General features: G+C 42.8%; 1 protein-coding gene across 2 annotated transcripts in view; it reads left to right on the top strand.

Annotated features, from left to right (window-relative positions):
* Positions 1-20,931, top strand: part of STRIP2 (striatin interacting protein 2) — a 171,891-nt gene that overhangs the window by 91,524 nt on the left and 59,436 nt on the right. For both annotated transcript variants that reach the window (XM_069229349.1, XM_069229348.1), the window contains exons 12-17: positions 1,959-2,022; positions 3,135-3,206; positions 4,113-4,187; positions 4,810-4,907; positions 16,476-16,602; positions 18,118-18,218. In XM_069229349.1, the coding sequence (XP_069085450.1) occupies positions 1,959-2,022; positions 3,135-3,206; positions 4,113-4,187; positions 4,810-4,907; positions 16,476-16,602; positions 18,118-18,218 (537 nt within the window). The remainder of the gene's footprint in view (positions 1-1,958; positions 2,023-3,134; positions 3,207-4,112; positions 4,188-4,809; positions 4,908-16,475; positions 16,603-18,117; positions 18,219-20,931) is intronic.

Genomic DNA, 20,931 nt, shown 5'->3' with positions numbered 1-20,931 from the left:
TCTTTGAGGTAAGGGGTGGGAGGTAGGATGTTTATAAGTAACATAAAAACATTCTTATTTATTTATTTAAAAAAGGGGTGGAAATGCTTGGAACCCCCACACCAGTTGGAATGGGCTGAACAGAATTAACAATAGTAAAAAAAGCAAGGAACAAATACAGGAAGGGACGGGTGCTAGAGCAAAGAAAATGATGGAGATTAAGTGAAGCCTCTCGCGTTACATTAGCAGGGGTGTAGCTTAGTCTTTGAGATTCAAGGGGTGTGAATCTCACATTTCTGAACGAAGAAAGTAAGAAAACCAACACAGACATACATAACAGACCTGATGTTGGCCCCCCCCAGGCCTAACCATCAAGCCACAAATGCATTTATTTGGGGGTAGGGGGGAGTCACATCCCAAACACCCCTCCCCTCTTAAGCTATGCCCCTGTACATTAGGCACCGAAATGCACAGAAATAGGCAGACTAGAGCGGCTTGAGGGTGTGGCTCACCTGTCATTGTGTATACACGATTTAAATCATTCAGGGTCAGTGAAACTTTTAATTATTAGGTAGCAGTTCAATAGTTAACAGCAACTGAAATGCAAGGCATAATTAAAAAAGGGGTTATTTCAAAATAACTGTGGAGAAGAGGTCAAAACTGTAATCTTCTAAAGTGAACAGTAGCCTTTCATATCAAATTAGGGTGACTCGAGCCATTGTGCTGTGCAAGTAGCTTGCATGACCCCCTCCTCCCCGTGAATCTCTCCTCCTCCACCTCCTCCCCCATGCGCACCCATCACGCCACCCATACACGGGTCTCTTCTGGTGAAGTGGGATCTTGGTCTTTGCATTTGTTGGCTCAGAGAGGAAAACCATTCTTCAGAGATCCTGAAATTTACACAAAGCTAAATGGCCCTTCTTTTATCAACCTTGAAATAATGAAAGGCTGAGCCCACTCTGCCAGGGCTGGAGCTGGAGATCCGCAAGTCACACAAAGGTGTCACTGACAACTAGGGGACACGTTCAAACTGTTGGGTTAGAGATTACCCGTTCTTTTTTTCCTCCCAGAAATTATTAGGTGATCAAGATAGTATTTGCAAATGCACAAACTGCAGGCACTAAATCCAGCCTCACAGTGACTCCAACATAATGTTGGCCTCTCACAGAAAAAGAAACAAGAAAACATTGTCTTAGGTTTTGTGAGTCCAGCGTTGGTACACTAGGACATCCTTGAAGGGCATCCGATCTCTCTGAGAAATGACAAAGAACAGCAGCTCAAGGGTTTGTCATAGTGAATCTCCCTGTGAGAAGGTTGTGCCCAAACAAGGGCCCTTGACACTCTTTTCCTAAAATGGCCGTACATGTTTGTAGTACCTTGTGTTCAGAGGCGCATGGACCATCAGTTCAGACAGGACTGCAACTTTTGGGGTGGAGCAGTGGCTATATTGTATATGGTTTATCCCCTTTCGGTAATATTGCAGGAGCATTAAGATCATGTAGTGGAATGTTAGCCAATGAATTTCCATGTAGTAAAGATTGAGTCAGCCATGTCCAACTGTCAATTGTTTTGCTGTCCTAGTATCATGCTTTACTAGGGATGGCAAAGCTATTCCTGTCAAATGGCCTTTATTTTTGGATAATGGTCAGGATGTCTTGAGGAACATTTTAAGAGAAGAAGATGGCCCTTGAAGTCATGCATTATTGGAGAATGCAGTGGGTGGTCAGACAATCAATAATATCTGTTCAGAATGTTACATTATTTTTTCTGAAGTTTGATTGAGGAGTGAAACAAAACTAGATGCACACTATAAAATTGTAACTACCACATCCAAACAAGTAACTATACTGATAAATATATTGAGTACTGATGTCCGCCACTGTAACTCATCCAGTCGAGTATAGGTTGGTACAGTTCTCGCTACAATATTCTTGTCTGTCGTTGTTTTCATCTGATTTCTGCTTTTATTTTAATTGCAGTGACACAGATACTTTAATTGGGTTACCCCGGCCCATCCATGAAAGTGTCAAGACCTTAAAGCAGGTAACTTCAAAAGTATAGAGCCTAAGTCATGTCTTCTGTTTTAGTTGTGGTTCTGATTCAGAATGCATCTGCTGATTGTTTAACGGCCCAACTCTTATGGCCATTTGACACAGTTTAATGATCCCTGCCACCAACTTCTCAGTAGTTGTCCCATGCAGGAACAGGTCTCAGCTAGGGAAGAAAGCATTTGGTTGAGCCATCTCACAGTCTTGAATATATGACCTAAAAGAGTGACATGGCCACACAAAGCAGAAACAGTGCAACATTTTGTGACACCCTAATGAAAGTGAAACTCTTGTTTCTTACTTGCAATGGGGCTATGCTTAACTAGTCCAGAGACAAACCTCCACCCCACTGCTAGTGGTACCTATAGCAGTCACTTTTTGTAACTTTGCAACAGAATCAGTCCTGATGAGAAGAGTAAGAGAAAGAAGGGTGTAACATTGGAGAGATGCAAAAAGTAGGTTGTGCCACTAATACAAACGTTATTTTCTAATCCTGGTGTTGTGTGATGTTCTTTGTTGAGGAGGCAACATCTCCAGAATGATAAAGCAAGATTCCAAACAGTCCAGAGACTGTAATCATAGTTGTGCTTGCTTTAAACCATAGCTTCTCTGAACACAGACTTAGGACTTTCTGATGTTCCTTTCCAGTGTCTTGTTCCCGGAGCAAAGCTCCCAATTCCGTGGCTGTTGCGATTTTTGACTTTTTCTGGCAAGTTTGGTGGGACATGCATCATCAAGTCTTAAATGGACTGGTGTCAAACCAGGGATGTTATTGATTACTAGTGTTCAAGATACTTCATGCCATCTGTGGTGTGGGATGCCAGTTCTTTAACCTTGCTTAGATTTGTCTGAAGTCTCTTCAATTTTGTCCCATCACTTGTTTTACTTCCCACCCATACTTTACTTGTAGGTATTGTTCTTCTCTTGTTTTAATTCCGGATGAGACATAGAAGTCACCCTTTGAGCCATGATGGCCTGTATGTGTGGCCCCCATGCTCAATAGGAGTCTATGTGCAGGGTGGTGTGTGGACTTGTACTAGATTGGACATGCTGCCTAATGTTTGTGTGCTAACTGTGTCCAGTTGGTGTTCTTTTTTTCTCCTCCAGTACAAGTATGTGTCAGTGGCAGATGTGCAGATACGCAATGAAGAGGACCTGGAGAGTTGCCCAATGTCTTTGGTAAGGCTGTTTGGTTAGGAACCCTCTGTTGAAATGATGCACTTCAATCAAGTTAAACTTCATCTGGGCTCCCTTTGCCTACGCCCACCTATGCACCAACTCCTCTGTTGTCTCTTTGTGCAGCTGATTCTCTGTTATTTGTAGAAATTGTATGACAATCCCAACAAATGAGTTTTATTTTTTTTCCACATAACCCTTTCTGTTTATTTTCTTTTATCTCTGTAGAGGTGATGGGAACTCTGTGAAGGGCACCATAGGCTCTCCGTGGAGGAGTAGCAGGGATTTCTGTGATGGGTACACAAGGGCTTTTTGGAGGGGAGCACTTGAATCTCTGTGGAGGAGACAGTGGGTTCTCTGTGGATGAGGGGCACAGTGGTCTCTGCAGAGATTAAAGTAAGTGCTCTGTGGAGGGGACATTGAGGGCTTTGTGGAGAAGATACTGGGGGCGGGGGGCTCGGTGGGGAGGACTATAGAGGGGTTGTGAAGGAGACCATGGGGTCTCTGTGGGAAGGAGACTGGGGCTGTGCTGTAGAACTCATGGTCGTCTCTATTAATAGCCCATGAAGAAGTTTGTTGAAGGTGCCCCTCTTGGTCGTAAATTGAGGGAAATGGCGGAGGGCAGCTTAAAGTCTCTGTTGTGAGTCATGTGGAGATTACAAAACATTTCATGCTATTGTTGCAACATTAAAGTACTTCATTGTGTGCTTTAATGAGTCACTGCATCAACAACACGTTTTGGAGAATAGGTGGTGCTTGTGTACCGTGTTGATGATGATTGACTTGTCTCTAATAACCTATTGCTATGTGGCTTAACTCATCAATAGCAGAATGATGAATGGCAGTACTTGTGGTAGATTGTAACTGATAATCTCATGTTATTTTTGTGTTGTTTTTATCACTTTGCAGGGAGAGGAGAATGTTCAAGAGACCCCCTGCGAGGTTCTTTATCGAACCATGCTGTACAACCTCCCTCAATACATGGTAGGTCTATATGGATATTTTGTAAAATCCTTTCTATTGCCCCTCCCAAAGAATCCTGGGGATCCTCTCCACAAAGAAAACATACTTATGTTGGAATACATATGCTAATTAATAGCCAGATGTTAAGTTGTTTTTTAAAACAGTGCTATTGTCTACCATTTTGAACACTAAAACCGTTGTCCTTCACAGCAGAAAAATAAACCAAGAGCTATCAGAAGCAATTATATTTATTTGGCTTAAAAATATTTAGGAATAATTTGAGCAGTTTAACTTTTTCTCTGGCAGAAGCTAAGTAATTTGTTCACAGTTTGGATTACAGATTTTTGGGCCACCTGGTATTGACACTGCAGATATTCCAACCATGGAACAGTACAACCTCATTTATATTTTTATAGGTCTACTGAAGCCCTGCTGAAGGCTTCTATAGGGCACTTATGGGCCTAAACGTGTAGGCACTATAATTTCTGAGCTGGGCACTGTTCAGAGAAACTGGCCAATTACTGGAGCATTGACCAAGACATTAACTTGGTAATGATATATGTGACTTCTGCAGCCCCATGATTTTGGTATGTCATTGGATTTTCCTTGTATGTCTTGTCATGTCTCTGCTCCCCCTGCACAGATTGCTCTCCTGAAGATCCTTCTAGCTGCTGCCCCGACCTCTAAAGCAAAGACTGACTCCATCAACATCCTGGCTGATGTGTTACCCGAGGAGATGCCGTAAGTACACTAAGGAGCTGGCACTAGAAGAGCAGAGGGAACTCTCAAAGATTGGATGTATGAGTGACACTTGATATGAGGGCCCCCTCAATTGAGGCTTTCTCTGGCTGCTAAGAAAAGCAACATTTAGAACTTAGGACCAGCTTGTATGCTGCATAGCAGTATGGCAGATTGACTGACACATACTTTGATTTCTTCAAGTGTGAAGGAATATTAAAAATGGTCTCATTACTACAGGGAGTATGTGGGGAGCTCTAATTAATTAGTGTTTCCTCTGTGGCATCGGATTCACAGCTATGAACAAACCAGCTGATTAAACACATATTACTAGGCTGAGCCGCGAGATAAATGTGCTGTAAAAAGTAGTATACTGCACGCAAAAGGAACGGAAATCACAGTTATACGTCAGTTGGGAAATATATCATTTGCAATATCATCTGCTGTGGTCACTTCAGTCCTGATAACCCTTTATACACCAATCACGTATTGCCTACAAAGTGTATACACTTTAACAACTACTAGCACTTAGTGTGTACTTTTCTGGGTGATGCAGCTTTCCTAGGCGGTTTCATATTGACTCTACAACGGAGACTGTTGTACTTTGCTGGAACAGTGTACACATGAAAACCTACTCTTCCTTTAATTGTTCTGCCAAACTAGGTATGTTTTCATGGCATGCGCTTCATATAATTTTAGTGTGTCCCCAAAAGAATGCTAAACTGCTTTGGGTGTAGTGTGCCTGTTCTGGAGCCAACCTAACGTTCCCAGCACTGAGAAGGGAGGTTCTGTGACCCAGGACCAGCATCTGAGAATGCAAGTGGTGCAGTGAGAGAAGTGCTGTTGCAGCCGCCCACTCCTGACTTTCTCCTCACTCTGCACTGTGGAGCAGCTCAGGTGCATGCTGCAGCCAGACCAGGGATGTTGAATGTGGCAGCTCTCAAGCTCAGTGGACAGTCCATGAGCTCCTAGCTTTTTGTGCAGCCCAGGTAATGAATATACTCCTGCATTCCAGCCCAGCCCAGGCTGAGATGCCGAGAGCCTATCCTCACACAGGTGCTGCAGTTCCCAAGCCGCTGGCTGCTGCAGGCTGGCCCTCTGAGCCAGTGATTTTCCTGAAGCATGCTTGATCAGGTGGGCTACTCTGCCCTGCAACGAGGCCCGGGAACAGCAGAAATGTCCTCTGAGGGAGATACCCATCACTTCTGAAAGGAATGGGTAAGAGTGAGCTGTGGGCCTTGCAGATGCACACTTCCCGGTGCTGTCTTTGGTTAGAGCCCTAAGCTAGCAACTTTGTATCTCTTACCAGACAATGTAATGGCCCTAGTTTAAGATACTAATACAAAGTATCACAAAACAACTTCCTCACTGAAGTGATATCGTCATAAAACGTGTTGAAGTTACTGCGCATATTCCTCAATGTAATAAAAGTCTTACATGGTTTTTAAAGAAAAAGAATGACACTGCTTGGACATTGTCTATTGTGAGTGAACACGTGTACCACCTAAACAAGATATTCTACCACACACCACCCTCTAAGAGTGAGCCTTGATTGCTCGACTTTGTTACACCCTCAAAATCAAAAATTGAAAAGCAAGTACTTTGGAGATCAGTGATCTCGCCATAGTCCTTGTTTCCAAGGGAAGCAGCAGTACTTGTCACAAAGACCCCGAGTCATGCAGGCCCGGGAGAGGTGGCCTGGCAGTGAGTCACACAAGGAGGAAACACTTGGGCCTACAGTACATGTTTACGCTGCTTTGAAACCAGCCTTGACATGAAAACAGGGAAGAACATTTTTTGGAGCCTGTGAATTATAATTTTTTCTGTCTCACTGTTAAAATTAATTCCTAGTTGCTGTCATTTTCAAGAAATCCCTGAATGACCAAAGCAGAATTTCAGTGCTCCTGTGCTCAGTACTTTACCGTAGACTGGACACCTCACCCTCACGGACGCCTTGTGATAGGGAGGAGTGTTACATTCAAAGGCAGAGAGCAATGCCAGGAAGAACGGGTCCAATGTAGGGTTATGAGAATGTCAGTGAGGTTAGAAGACTGGCAATACCCTACTATGGAGCTACACATCAAACAGCCCAGTGAAGTTTCAATTTTGATACATAAGAGCTTTACTATCAACAAAGGAACAATTGTTGTTAGTGAAGGCCAGAAAGAAATGATCAGTGCACTCTTCTGAGAGTGAGCGACCAAGAGTATAGGACATGTCCTCTTGGAGTCTGAGATTAAAACAAGAGGGCAGGGGAACACTGGGCAAATGAGGGGGTAGGTCCTCTCCCTCCCACCTCCCGTGGCCTAGCCCCACCCTGCACTACTGGCTATCGTTTTATTTTTCTGCTTCTGGCTCAGCCATTGTGGGCGATGCTACTTCACCATAGCGAAGGAGCTGCCCCTGCTGATAACGTCAGACCTCATTCTCATATGGCTGAGAATGATAGTCTGAATTTACAGAAAATATGCTCTTATTTTAGCCTGTGGAGCACCTTTCATAACCTCTATGTGAAAATCATGAAAAAAACTGTTTTCCCTCTAACATGATTCATGAAATCCCAGCAGAAGGCTTTTTCACAGGGTAGAATCACCTTATAACACACCACAATTCCTAAAACTAGTATGGTCCCATCAACAAATGATTACTATTGTAACTAAAATGATATTTTCTCCTTTTGGTGACCCTCGAAACCTGCCATTCACTACAATGCATTCTATCATATATATTGGTCCCAAGTTGGTTCCCAGCACTTCCTGGTTGAAGTGCTGACAGCCAATGAGTTCTCACCATGAGATCTATGCTTAGGCTCTGCCTAGATATACAAAGTTGTTTTACTTTAATATCTTGAAAACTACTGAATGGATTCACACCTAATAGCAAAAAGTGTGTTTTCTGGACCAAGAGCTAACTGCCTTTCTACCAAAATTGGGGTAATTCCGTCCAGCAATTTGTGCTGAAGTCTTGTTCAAAATCCCTGTGGGAATTAACATGGGAAACCCATTGACCCCCTTTTATTCTCAGCCCCCGATTGATCACCCAAATCTTTCCATGCACAACAAGATCCAACAAGACACTTTTTTTTTGAAAATTTGATGAACATTTGTCAAACAGTGACAAACATATATCAAAGTCAAAAAACAATGTTTCCTATGGAAACTAGGTCTATGGTTGAAATGCAAAAAATGTTAGAAAGTCATTTTGGATTCCAAGTTCCCAGAACAGCCAATAAACCTTAGGGACAATTATGCACGAGGCATAAAAAGGAAAAGTAACTGTCAGTCCTCTTTGAAAAGGTGGGTTATCACAAGGGAATGGTGCATAAAGTAATCCCAAAATGAGTGGAATTGCCAATATCCACAAATTTAGGAATAGGCCACTTTCCATTAAGGGCCAACTTAAGAAGAATTGGACAGCATGTGTAAAGTTGATGCCTTTTGTTTGTTGTCGAAATTAGTAACCACTATTAAGCCAGCACAAAAATAAGAGTATCTGCATGATCTAAATAGACATGGAAGGACCACCATCCATTGCCCCTTCTAATGCATTGATATAGCTTTGCTTTCCAATGTCAGGGTGTTGCTCACTTTGGATCTATACTCTGAGTACTTCCAAGTATTGTTGTAAGATGATTCCAGGCATATAACGTCACTCATAACACCATTAATAACTTCTGCTTCTGAACAATGCCCTTCGGGTCAGCCTCTACTGCAACATTTTTGCGATCATGAGTAATTTATTTAAGGGATGTCCAGTGTGAGATGCTTTCAGGACTACAGAACAATTCTTTTGTGTTAGTGACAATGTACTGGAAATTGACCCAAGGTTGGAACATTTTCTAGAGGTTTTACAGAGAAATGGTCTTACTTGGCTGTGAGAAATGTAACATTGGTGTGGACTGTGTGACTGATTGAAGACAGGAAATCTACATCAGTGGGGTTATGCTCAAAGGGAATTTGCCTCATTTTATGTGAGAGAACTAGACAATAATACACAAGCTGAGAGCTTTCCTAGGAGTCTCTGAAAACAACACCCACAATAATTTGCAAAGCCAGTAGGTCTGGCCTTTGCAACCTGGTATGATTTTCTCATATTTTACTGCAAGCATATACCACAATAAAAAAAGAAAACATGCCTTCACCTAAGTGGTGTCACCATTTGCTTGCAATACAAATAAAGCATATGTCAATCACATATACTTTTATTTCAATAGAACAGTGTGAGTGCTTCCTAGAAGGCAGATGTAATTCGAAAAACTGTACTCTAACAGTATAGTTTAAACATATATATGATTACAAAAAGAAATAACAAAATATTGAGAACAAAATGTTACAAAGTAAAGTAGTGGCCCACCAGTCGTGCCACTGCAGTGTGCTTCATTTTAGTTAGGTGTGCATATGTGATCAGGCAAAATGCTGTCACTCAGTGTAAGAGAATGGCTGAAATTGGCTGTTTCATTGCTGCAAGCTGTATGCTGTGTGGGTGGAAGCAAAATATGATGGAAAGTTGAACTGACCAATTGATGTAGATAGCTGACCAAAAGCCCTTCTAATGTATATGTGTGTGTGTGTGTGTGTGTGTGTGTGTGTGTGTGTATGCCATAGAAATTCACCTGTTATAGTTAAGTATCTCAAGTATAACTATAACTCGTGCCCTAATGTAACTGTAACTTGCACCCTACCATGCACAGTTGTTTCATCAAAAATGTTACTGCAAATATTACATAGATATTATCAATGATGTTATCAAAGGTGTCATGATTGCCCTGATTTGTGGGGTAACTAGCAGCGCATGATAAGGGCGATAGTTACTTGAGATAACTCTGACTGTAACAGGTTAATTTCTATGGTTTTGTACGTTTAAAATATGAGCCTAACTATAACATCCTGTAACTTTTGGTTTTTTTAAGTGAATTTCTATGTTTTAAAAAAATCTATTTTCCCAACAATAATGTCCCTGCAACCTTTGTTTTTTCCAGTGAAATTCTATGTTTTTTTAACATAAAGTAATTTTTATTACTATACGTTAATCCAACCACCACTTGCCATGGTGGAAGGCCATGCACGGCAGTGGTTGGCCAAAGGGCCTGGCCTGTGGCCAACCCCTATAACAACCCAACCCTGCACTGCTCATGGCCTTCGGCCATGCACAGCAGAGGATGGCCACAGGGCCTGCAGCCAACCCCTATAACCACCCAACCCGGTGCTGCGCACAGACTTTGGCCATGGGCAGCAGGGGTTGGCCACAGGGTCTGGCCATGGCCAGGCATTGTGGCCAACCTCTATAACCACCCAAACCGCCCAGTGGGAGTTGCCTGCAGCCTGTGTGAGAATAGGTGTGGGAGGGTGTATCTGGGTGTGAGAGTGTCTGGGTGTGAGAGTGGGTGCATCAGTGTCTTAGTAGGTCTGTGAGTGGGTGTGTCAGTGTCTGTGTGGGTCTGTGAGTGGGTGCATGAGGGTCTCGGGGTCTGTGACTGGGTGCGTGAGGGTCTGAGTGGATGCATGAGGGTCTGAGTTGGTCTGTGAATGGGTACGTGAGTGTCTGAGTTGGGTCTGTGAGTGAGTGCATACGGGTCTGAGTGGGTATGTGAGTGGGAAAAAGGTTGAAAAAGAGAAATTGAGATACAGAGAGAGAGAGAGATAAAGAGTTTTGTAGGCTTTGATGAATGATATACTTAGAATGAGATATTAAAAAAACACTAGAAAAAAAACAAACACACAGCTAAGCGACACTAGGATTTGAACCTTCAGCCTACCGAGTGACAGCACAAGACCTTGACCATTAGCCCAGAAGTGACTCTGTTCTGCTTTGCATCCCAACGCAACTATAACATTCATACAAAACATCTGGCTAGTCTTACTCTTTGAAGTCATTGCATGGAGGTACCATTGAATGACAACCTCCATCTCTCTTTCCTTCTTCCATCCCAATATGGGATGGAAGAGGGAGAGAAAGAGAGAGTGATAGGACTGTGAAGGAGCCTTAAGGCCCCCGCGGTCCTACCCGGTTTGCTGTGTCTTGCGGGAGCCAGCATTGCTCCCAGAAGCAGGGAGCTGCTTTAAATAGCAGCTCCCTGCTTCTGGGAGAAATATTTTCATCTGTTCCCCTGCACACATATTTGCGTGCAGGGAAACAGATGAAAACTCAACTTTCTGCCAGCGGGAGCAGTTTGACTACTCCTGCTGTCAGAAAGCGGACTTTGCTTGCTTTTGCTTGGTGGGAGCTCTCGGCTCCCACCAAGCAAAAGCAAACAGCTATGTCACAGGGGTGGGCACCCTTGGACATAGTAGGAGCTGTCCCTGGGGGGTGGTGGTCCCCAGGGCCATTATTGACTCCACAAGGGAAGACGCGCAGCCCTCATCCAATGAGCATTGCCCCAGGGAGGCAGTGGTCCCTGGGGAGGTGGTGGTCGTCCCCTGCATGCAGAGAAACAGATGAAAACTCCTCTTTCTTCAAGTAGGAGGTGTTGAGGTGGTGTTCCCCGGGGCTCAGAAACAGACCTCCTTTACTCTTTTATTGTAGCCCCAGGGATGTGGCAGTCCTCGGGGTTGCGGCCCCCTGCATTATATTTGTTTACAGCCCTGGGCAGGTGATGGTCCCCAGGGCTAAGGGAGAGGTAGGAGCGGCACACCCTCGCATTCTACTATGCCCTGGGAAGGTTGTGGGGGGGGGCTTGTGGTCCCTCCCCTTCAAAATGTAATCCCTCCCAACCCACCCCTCTCCCCCCCCCCCGGGACCTGGCCCATAAATGAGCTGTTTACAAAACAAAAGCGGAGCATGCACTTGTTTTTTTTTTTTTTTAAATTTCAGTGGACCTGCGCTGACATTTAAAAAAATAAATGCTTTTTAAGCCCTGGGGGGGTTCCTCTGGTACCCCAGCACCAGAGCTAAGAGATCAGGGTGTCCCTCCGTCACCTCTTTTCTTATTTGTTTTACTTTTGTATGGGACTTAGCTGAAGCAGATTCCCAGGATGGCTGCCAACACTTCCTGGTTGAAGTGTTGGCAGCCAATTAGAGCTCTGCATTTCCCTGTACAAGCTTGTGATTATTCGTGAAGTCATCGTGGCCAGCAATATAAACATTTGGATTTCCTTAAATATATCAAAAACTACTGAACTGGTTTACACCAAATAACTGAAAGCATAATCTGCGTACCAACAGCTACATTTTTGCCAAATTTGGTGTAATTCCATCCACTGGTTCACTCCAATTCGGAATTAACATGGAAAACACATGTTTTTTTACCCCCCTTTTTCTCAACCCCTGAGTGACGGATCACCCTGAAACTTTTCATGTACAACAAGAAATTCCTGCACACTTTTTTGGAAAATTTCATGAAGATTCATCAAATGGTGCCAAAGATATGGGTCAAAAAATACTTTTTCTATGGAAACATGGTCCTAACTATAACTAGGCTAGAGCTTCTGTGGGCTCACTTAAACATGTTTAGGCATTTGAAACAGAAAGGTGAGTAATGAAAGTTGTTTTTAGCTGTGGAAAAAAAAGAATGATTGCTTTAGCTCCTACAATGTCAGTCTTCTCCCTCTGTGTGCCTGTGTCATCACATACTGTCCAACTTGTGGAAAACAGACTTACCAGAGTTAACTGATAAATGTAACTGTTGCTTGAAAATCTCGTATATATGCTATGTATGATTACCTCACCACCTTTTGCAGGATTGGGGGTAAAATATTGTGAGATTATCAGTAAAATGTATTGAGGGTGGTGTCATGGAATGTGGTGGGCAGTCCAGGTTGGTGTTGTGTTCTCGGGATGTGGTTATTGAATAAGGTACTCAGTTCACCATTGGCCCACCTCATGGCTGGATTTTGCCACACTTCTGTAAACCATTTCTGTATAAATTCTGTAGGCACTCCCAAAATATGTAAATATAAATATAAAATTATAGCTGAGCAAGAGAGGGAGATCTACCGTTCAATAGGATTGACAGACACAAAGGGCCTCATTACGAGGCTGGCAGTCTTAAGACCACCAGCCTCGTAGTGGAAGTCGGACTGCCAAATTGCAACACTGGCTGTTGGACCACCAAATTGCAACCCTGGTGTTCGAGCCGGCAGGGGACCACCACGAGGAACATGGTTCCTGGCGGGGTGGCAGCGGTCGGAGTCATGGTCGCCCACGGTGGCGCTGAGTTCAGCGCCGCCATGCTGATCAGGAGTCCAGTGCTAGGAGGCCCCTGCACTGCCCACAACCATGTTATGAGCAGTGCAGGGGGCCCCTGCCCAGCACCCTCGGAATGCACACTGGCTGCTACAGCAAATAGTGTGTATTCCGAGGGTGCTGGGCAGAGGTCAATGCTGCTGCACAGTTTCCACTGGGTGACCGGTCAGTCCAGTGGAAACCTTGTAATTGGCCTGGGGGGAGATCACCAGCTCCGCAGCAGACTCCTCTCCACGGAGTTGGCGGGCTGAATGTTGGCCCGCCAACCTCGTTACGAGACCCAAAGTCTTTGCAGTGGTAAAAAATCCAGAGTTGTAGTTTAGCTGCTAGTAAGTCATGATATAGCTCAGTTTGTTAATGATGCCACAGAAGCTGCTACTTTCACAGTTTGTAGGTTTATATTTTGTAGGTTAAATGTTCAGAATATTCGTTTACTTTTGTCTCCATTTGGTTGGACCCCTCAGTATTAGTAATTACTGACACAATATTTTGGTCAAAAATATCATTGACACACATATTGTGCCGAAAATATTGATTACCCCAATACTGTCCTCCTAAACTATAATGGTAAGAAAAAGAATATTGACCAAAATATAGATTTTAAAAAAATATATAAATACAGTTTAAAGTAGTGAATGTTAAATGTTTTAATATATAAATATATATATTATAATTACATATATACATTTAGTATGTGAAATACATATATTCCACTAATATTTAATAGGATATATAAATATATAGTTATATAAATACACAAAAACATATATATGTTTGTAGATAGATAGATATATAGATAGATATAGTAAAATAATTGCTAAAAATATTTTTTTTACATTATATTATTTCTTTTACAATTTTAACTGTATTACTATGCATATATAAATATAAAATACAGTTGCTAAAAATATCTACTTTTAAATTATATTTTTAATATTTTAAATGTAGTAATATGAAAATGTATATATATATCTATATATAGATATATATTCACGTCAACAAGTTACAAATAATATTACAATTAATATGATATAAAATAAATGTTATTAAATATGTTATACTATACATATATATAAACCATATATTGCATGCACATTAAAACCATAAAAAATATCAACAGTTGAATAAGAAAAAATATATGAATTAATGTAGACAATTAATAGAATGTTGAAAATCAAAATAAAAAAAATACATTTTCTAAAAATACTATAAACATTCAAATCCTGTATAAATAATAGGGAATAATATAACATATGAAAAACAATTAATGCTATAAAATTTATTTAACCTATATTATTAAAACTATTGAAGTGTAAAAATTATAAATATACTATTCTCATTCTAACTTATTCAACAGTATGGAAAGTGTTGTATTTCAGAGGGATTGGATTTACTATTTCTACTCCAGTCACCGCAATAATAAGGAAAATGTTGTACTTCGAAGGAGTTAGATTTAGGGGGTCATTATGAGTTTGGTTGATGGAAAGGCCATCCGCCAAACTCCCGCAATCAAGTTACCACCAGTGCGGCCCCCTTCCGCAGGCCCCATTAAGAGTTTCCCGCTGGGTTAGTGGGTGAAAACAGAGTTTCCACCAGCTAGCTCAGCAGGAAATGGCCTACAACATTGATGCCGGTTCATAACAGAGCCAGCGGCAATGCTGTAGTGTGTAGGGTGCACCTTTGCAGACAGTGAAAATCGCGACGGGGCTGGCTAGGGGGACCCCAGCACTGCCCATGCTAAGTGCCTTGGCTACCGCCATGTAATCGTCAGCGGAGAAGGGACTCGTAACTCCCTTGGTGGACATTGACTGTGGTCCGGCCCTAGTGGTCTTAAGACCGCCAGGGTGGTAATGAGGCCCTTAGTATTTCTAATACAATCAGAGCAACGGAGGGAAAGTGTTGGACTTCACAGGGGTAAATGTACTAATCTCACTCAAGTCTGCAACAGTAAGGAAAGCACTGGATTTCAGAGAGGTACATTTTATTATTGCCACTCCAAACAGTGCAACATTATGGAAAATGTGGGACTTTGGAGGGGTAAAATGTATTTTCCCAACTCCAAACAGTGGAATAGTATGAAAGTGTTGGACTGCAAAGAAATTAATTTTACAACTCCTACGGCAGTCTCAGCAAGAGTACTTCACTTGAAGCACATTACATATATGAGTAACCCCATAAATATAGAAAGAATATTAAACAAAATATAGAAAAATATGAATTACCATAAGTATATATAAATATATATGTATTTTAAAAACTAAAAAAAACAATCAATTTACAGAATTACTACTCAATAAAACAAAATTAATTAATAAATATTTGTTCTGTTATTAATTACCTTCCCACCTTGTAACCCTACAATTCTAGCAGCCCACATTTAAAATATAACCATAAAAAGTGTCACATAACTCACATATTGATAATATATGAAATATTTAATTCACAATTAATAATTGTTAATTATTACTTAATTAACTTCCCACCCTACACCTCCACAAACCTAGAACCCAGAAACTAAAATATACTGATAATAAATACGTATTCCACAATTTGTTTAAAATTCAATCAAATAAATAATTTACAAATAATAATTAATATTTAATTGATTATTACTTAATTTCATAGCCTATACCCCTAGAAACGTAGCATTCTGCAACCAACATATAAGTAAAACAAATAGATAGTCCATATTTTACATAATTAAAAATCAGTTAAATAATTAACTATTAATAATTGTTAATTAGTACTTACCATCCCACCCTACAAGCCTAGCAGCCTGCCTGCAACTGAAATATAAGTAAAATAAATATGTATTCTATAAATTACATAATTAAAAATCAACTAATTAGCAATTAATTATTTTTACTTAACTTCCCACCCTATACCCCTACACACCTAGCAGCCTTCAAATAACATATAACAAAAATAAATCAACATTACTTAATTTACATAAAAATATCAATCACATAATTAAACAAAATGCATTAAATAATTGTTAATTAATTATTACCTAATTACCTTCTCACCCTATCCCCCTACAAACCCAACAACCTGCTACGACATAATAAGTTACAATTGAAATGTAAATACAAATTTGCAATTACTTAAACTTACAAGCTATATTTTAAAAACAATTAATAGCGTATAAATAAACAGTAACACATACAATTGATATGTCAACTAAAACATATTAAAATAATTATATATTTGACCACCGAATTAGTGAATACGATTTTAAAGACATCATATTATTTAAAACGGTATTACATCAACACATGATATTCTTGTCAATGATATTTGTGCATCGCGATATTTGTGTGTCAAAAATTTAACTACTGACATTTCTGTGTTCCGATATTTTTAACTCGATTTTTTTTGTCCAAACACCAGGATTACAGTGCTGGACAGCATGAGGCTGGGGATAGACGTCAATCGTCACAAAGAGATCATTGTCAAGAGCATCTCGGCCCTGCTGCTGCTCCTGCTGAAGCACTTCAAGCTAAACCACATCTACCAGGTGAGAGGGGGTGGGTCACCGCCGACCATGGGTGTGATCACCACCAGCCCTAGGCTGCGAAGCTCTGAGCACCCCATTTTTATAATCCGATTTGTATGGGGCTGCGTATGCCTCTTCTCAGACAGAAACCTACACAGTAGCGTGCCAGTTATCACCTAAAAGCGATTTGATGCCTCGTCAAGGGTATGACGTGATGTATAAATGAATTACACTGCAATTAAAGAGGTATGCAGACGGATGGGCTGTATGCTTCTTTTAGAAAGAATTGTTGTATTTGAAAAGGAAAATACATTTGTCACTGTAATCAGGGTTTAAGCAACATTATTTACTTCTTAATATGCATTTACTGCATAGGGTCGTATTTAAATGATTTATACAAGCCCCTATCGATTTCACACCAGCACATGCAAATTGTGATTTGCACTATTCTGCGCGAGATTTGCATATTTTTTTCCAGATTTAAGTATTCCAGCTTTGCTATAAATACTCTGTCTTTTTTAACACTGGGTGCTTCATAAGCCATTGCTTCCCCTTTGCATTTAAGCAAGGGCACTGAAGAAGTAAAAAAAAAAATACTTTGCATTCATTTTAAATTTCGTAAATCCTGCGGCTCTAGTTGCTCCAGTCATGGGATTTGAAGGAGTGGTGGTTTCCTCATGGAAAGAAGAAGCTGAAGATAGTGTTAAATTCAGCAAGAAAGAGCCTCAGGAGAGGGGCGTCCCCTCCTTATCCTTTGTCTATTTCCAAACTTGTACGCAGTTGTCCGTTATAGATGAGCATTCTATTCAGGGGTGGATCCTCAGCTATGGCGAAGGAGCGTCGCCCCCCGCCAGCAGCAGCAGCTGCAAACCTTTTACTACAAAAAGATAATAAGCTATGTTTATTATCGTTTTGTAGTAAAAGGGGGTGGGGCATTGGGGATGACAGCAATGGAGCGGAGTGCACAGAGTACTCCCCTCAGTGCGCATGTATGTTTGGCTGGCTGTTTCGGGACATCCAAACACGCATGTGCACTGTGCTGTCTCCAGCTCGGCACTGTGTTTGCCAGGCTGGAGAGAGCAGACACAGGCTCCCAGTCAATCCTAACGCTGCTCTGAGCGTCAGTTTGGCCGCAGGGCAGGCTGGGATCCTGTGTCTGCCTGCTGAGGAGACCGAGGAGCGGCAGCGTGGCGCAGACCGGAGGTAAGTTTTTTGTATTTTTAAATTTACTTTTTAAAGTTTATTAATATTCTCTCCTGCCCCCCACCCCGTGCGCGCTGGCCTGCCCCGTGTAACCCCTGTGAGACGCGACTGATGCTATTTGGTGGTAAGAAGTCTTCATGCTCTTTAGTTGAAACTAGTGAATAACATTGAGCATGACAATCTGTAAGGTGACTGAAGACTGCATATCTCTGCTGAGGGCCAGCTGGCTCGGAAGTTATGAATTAACAGATAACTTGTACTCTGGACGCATTGCGTCTGAGAATTACTGGTTCTCATTTTTCCTGGTCCGTGACTCTGTCTTTTCTGATTTAGTTTGAGTACGTTTCGCAGCACCTGGTGTTCGCCAACTGCATCCCCCTAATTCTGAAATTCTTCAACCAGAACATCATGTCGTACATCTGTGCTAAGAACAGGTAGGTTTTCAATCTAGTCACAGCAGGTACCAGTAGAGGAGGGGCATGCATGGGGGGGAAGCAGAGAAGTTGAAGGAGACAGGGTGACCCTATGCGTCCCGTTAAAGACTGGTAAATAACACCCAGACACACTTTACCCACTACTGAGTCACAAGGAACATCATAGAGGGCTCAGGTACCTTGTTACTTTCTTACTGATGACTGGCCAATCCTCTTTTCCCTGACTGCTGCTCCAGAACTGTCTGTGTTCTAGAGAGACACCAATGGTTCTTCCACTGATGGTTCACCACATTCATGTATTGCACTCGTGTGAAGTTGTTGAAACATGTCTGCGACTATGCAAAGGATGGAGGAGTCTATGAATAATTGAACGAGGTGCAAGCGTTTTTCGTTTTTCCTAGAAGTAATGGAGATGCGAGAAAGAGGACCTCTAGCATGATATGAGCTAGGTTGGCCAGATTAATTGTTTTCTACCATCATCTTCTCCCTGTGTATGTATTTTCCCCACTGTGCATTACTAGGCCCGGCAGGATTCCAAACTTTTTGTTTGAAAATACAATAAAAGGCAGAGTTTTACTTTGCTTCCTTGCAGATCCAATTTATCTGCAGAGTTCATTTTCACTTCTGCTGTCTGTCCCTGTTTCATCGCCCTTGTATCTCTCTCTATCTTTCTGCTCCATCTCCTCTATTTCATCACAACCTCTACACCTCACATCTCTCATCCTCTTCTTATAAATATATCTCACCTACCTCTGCACCTCATAACTCTCCAAGTCACCCTATCTCCATACATCTGTATCAAGCTCACCTCTCTTTTTCTCTACCCTGCTTCTCTTTTACACTTTTCTTTTTACGCTCCATCTCTCTTGCTACTCTCTAACACTCTCCCTGTACATTTCCTGCTGCATCACTACTCTCATTGCATTACATGTTTTTCTACACCTTGTATCATTTGGTCCTTGTCTCTCATTCACCAGTGTCTACCCTGTTCCTCTCTATACTTGTCTCGACCGCACCTCTTTACCTGTCTACCTCCATATCTCTCTAACCCTACCCTCTTTCTGACTCGTATCTCTCTCTGTCCCTACCCTAACTCTTGGTGTACGCCACCGCTCTTCGTATTCTAGCGTGCTCTGTCACACTCTAAAACCTTACCCGTCTCTTTATGCCTCTCCATCATCCTACTTTTCCATTTTCTACCTCTGTATCATTCTTTCGGGCCACCTAACCTTTCTCTTGTTGCCCTTAATCCATCCATCACTGATCTCACTTCATCTCTATGAAAACCTCCCTTCCCCCTCCACTCCACCACTTTCACTGGAATCAATCAATCAATCAATCATTGTATTTGTAGAGCGCACTTCCACCCGCGAGGGTCTCAAGGCGCTGAGGGGAGGGGGGGGTGCTGCTACTGCTCAAATAGCCAGGTTTTGAGCCGCTTCCTGAAAGTCAGCAGGTCTTCGGTCTGTCCTAGGGGCAAGGGAAGGGTGTTCCAGGTCTTGGCGGCGAGGTGGGAAAAGGATCTGCCTCCGGTAGTTGCTCTTCGGATGCAGGGGACGGTGGCAAGGGCGAGGTCGGCTGAGCGGAGTTGGCGGGGCGGTGTGTAAAAGGTGAGTCGTCTGTTGAGGTAGGCTGGACCGGTGTTGTGGAGCGCCTTCTGTGCGTGGGTGAGGAGCTTGAAGGTTATCCTTTTGTTGACGGGGAGCCAGTGTAGGTCTCTCAGAAGGGGAGTGAGGTGGCTGTGGCGGTGGGCATCAAGTATCAGGCGTGCGGAGGCGTTTTGTATGCGTTGCAGTTGTTTGAGGAGTTTGGCCGGGGCTCCTGCGTAGAGGGCGTTTCTGTAGTCAAGTTTGCTGCTGACGAGGGCTTGGGTGACTGTTCTTCTTGTATCTGTGGGGATCAATCTGTGGATTTTGCGGAGCATTTTGAGGGTGTTGAAGCAGGATGAGGAGACGTCGCTGACTTGCTTGGTCATGGAAAGTGTTGAGTCGAGGATGACGCCCAGGTTGCGTGCTTGGTTGGTGGGTGTTGGGGCTGCTCCCAGAGCGGTCAGCCACCAGGAGTCGTCCCAGGCTGAGGGGTTGGCGCTGAGGATGAGGACCTCTGTCTTGTCTGATTTAAATTTCAGTTTGCTGTTCCTCATTTATTCGGCGACAGCCTTTATTCCTTCGTGGAGGTTGGATTTGGCGGTGAGGGTGTCCTTGGTGAGGGAGAGGATCAGTTGGGTGTCGTCGGTGTAGGAGATAATGCTGAGGTTGTGTAGCCGGGCGACGTGGTCGAGCGGGGCCATGTAGACGTTGAATAGTGTAGGGCTGAGGGATGATCCTTGGGGAACGCCGCAGATGATCTTGGAGGCTTTGGAGCAGAAGGCGGGGAGGCGGACGCTCTGGGTTCTGCCAGAGAGGAAGGAAGTGGTCCACTCTAGAGCTTTGTCCCGGATCCCTGCATTGTGGAGGCGTGCGCGTAGGATGCGTTGGCAGACGTATCGAAGGCAGCCAAGAGGTCCAGGAGGATGAGGGCCGCGGTTTCGTCGTTGTCAAGCAGGGCCCTGATATTTTCGGTGGCAGCGATGAGGGCGGTTTCGGTGCTGTGGTTGCTCGGGAACCCTGACTGGGATGGGTCCAGGATGTTGTTTTCTTCGAGGTAGTGGGTCAGTTGTCTGTTGACGATCTTCTCGATGACCTTGGCCGGGAATGGGAGATGGGAGATGGGA

Source organism: Pleurodeles waltl, chromosome 4_1, assembly GCF_031143425.1.
Source record: "Pleurodeles waltl isolate 20211129_DDA chromosome 4_1, aPleWal1.hap1.20221129, whole genome shotgun sequence".
Taxonomy (NCBI): domain Eukaryota; kingdom Metazoa; phylum Chordata; class Amphibia; order Caudata; family Salamandridae; genus Pleurodeles; species Pleurodeles waltl.
This window is presented reverse-complemented; position numbering and strand designations above follow the sequence as displayed.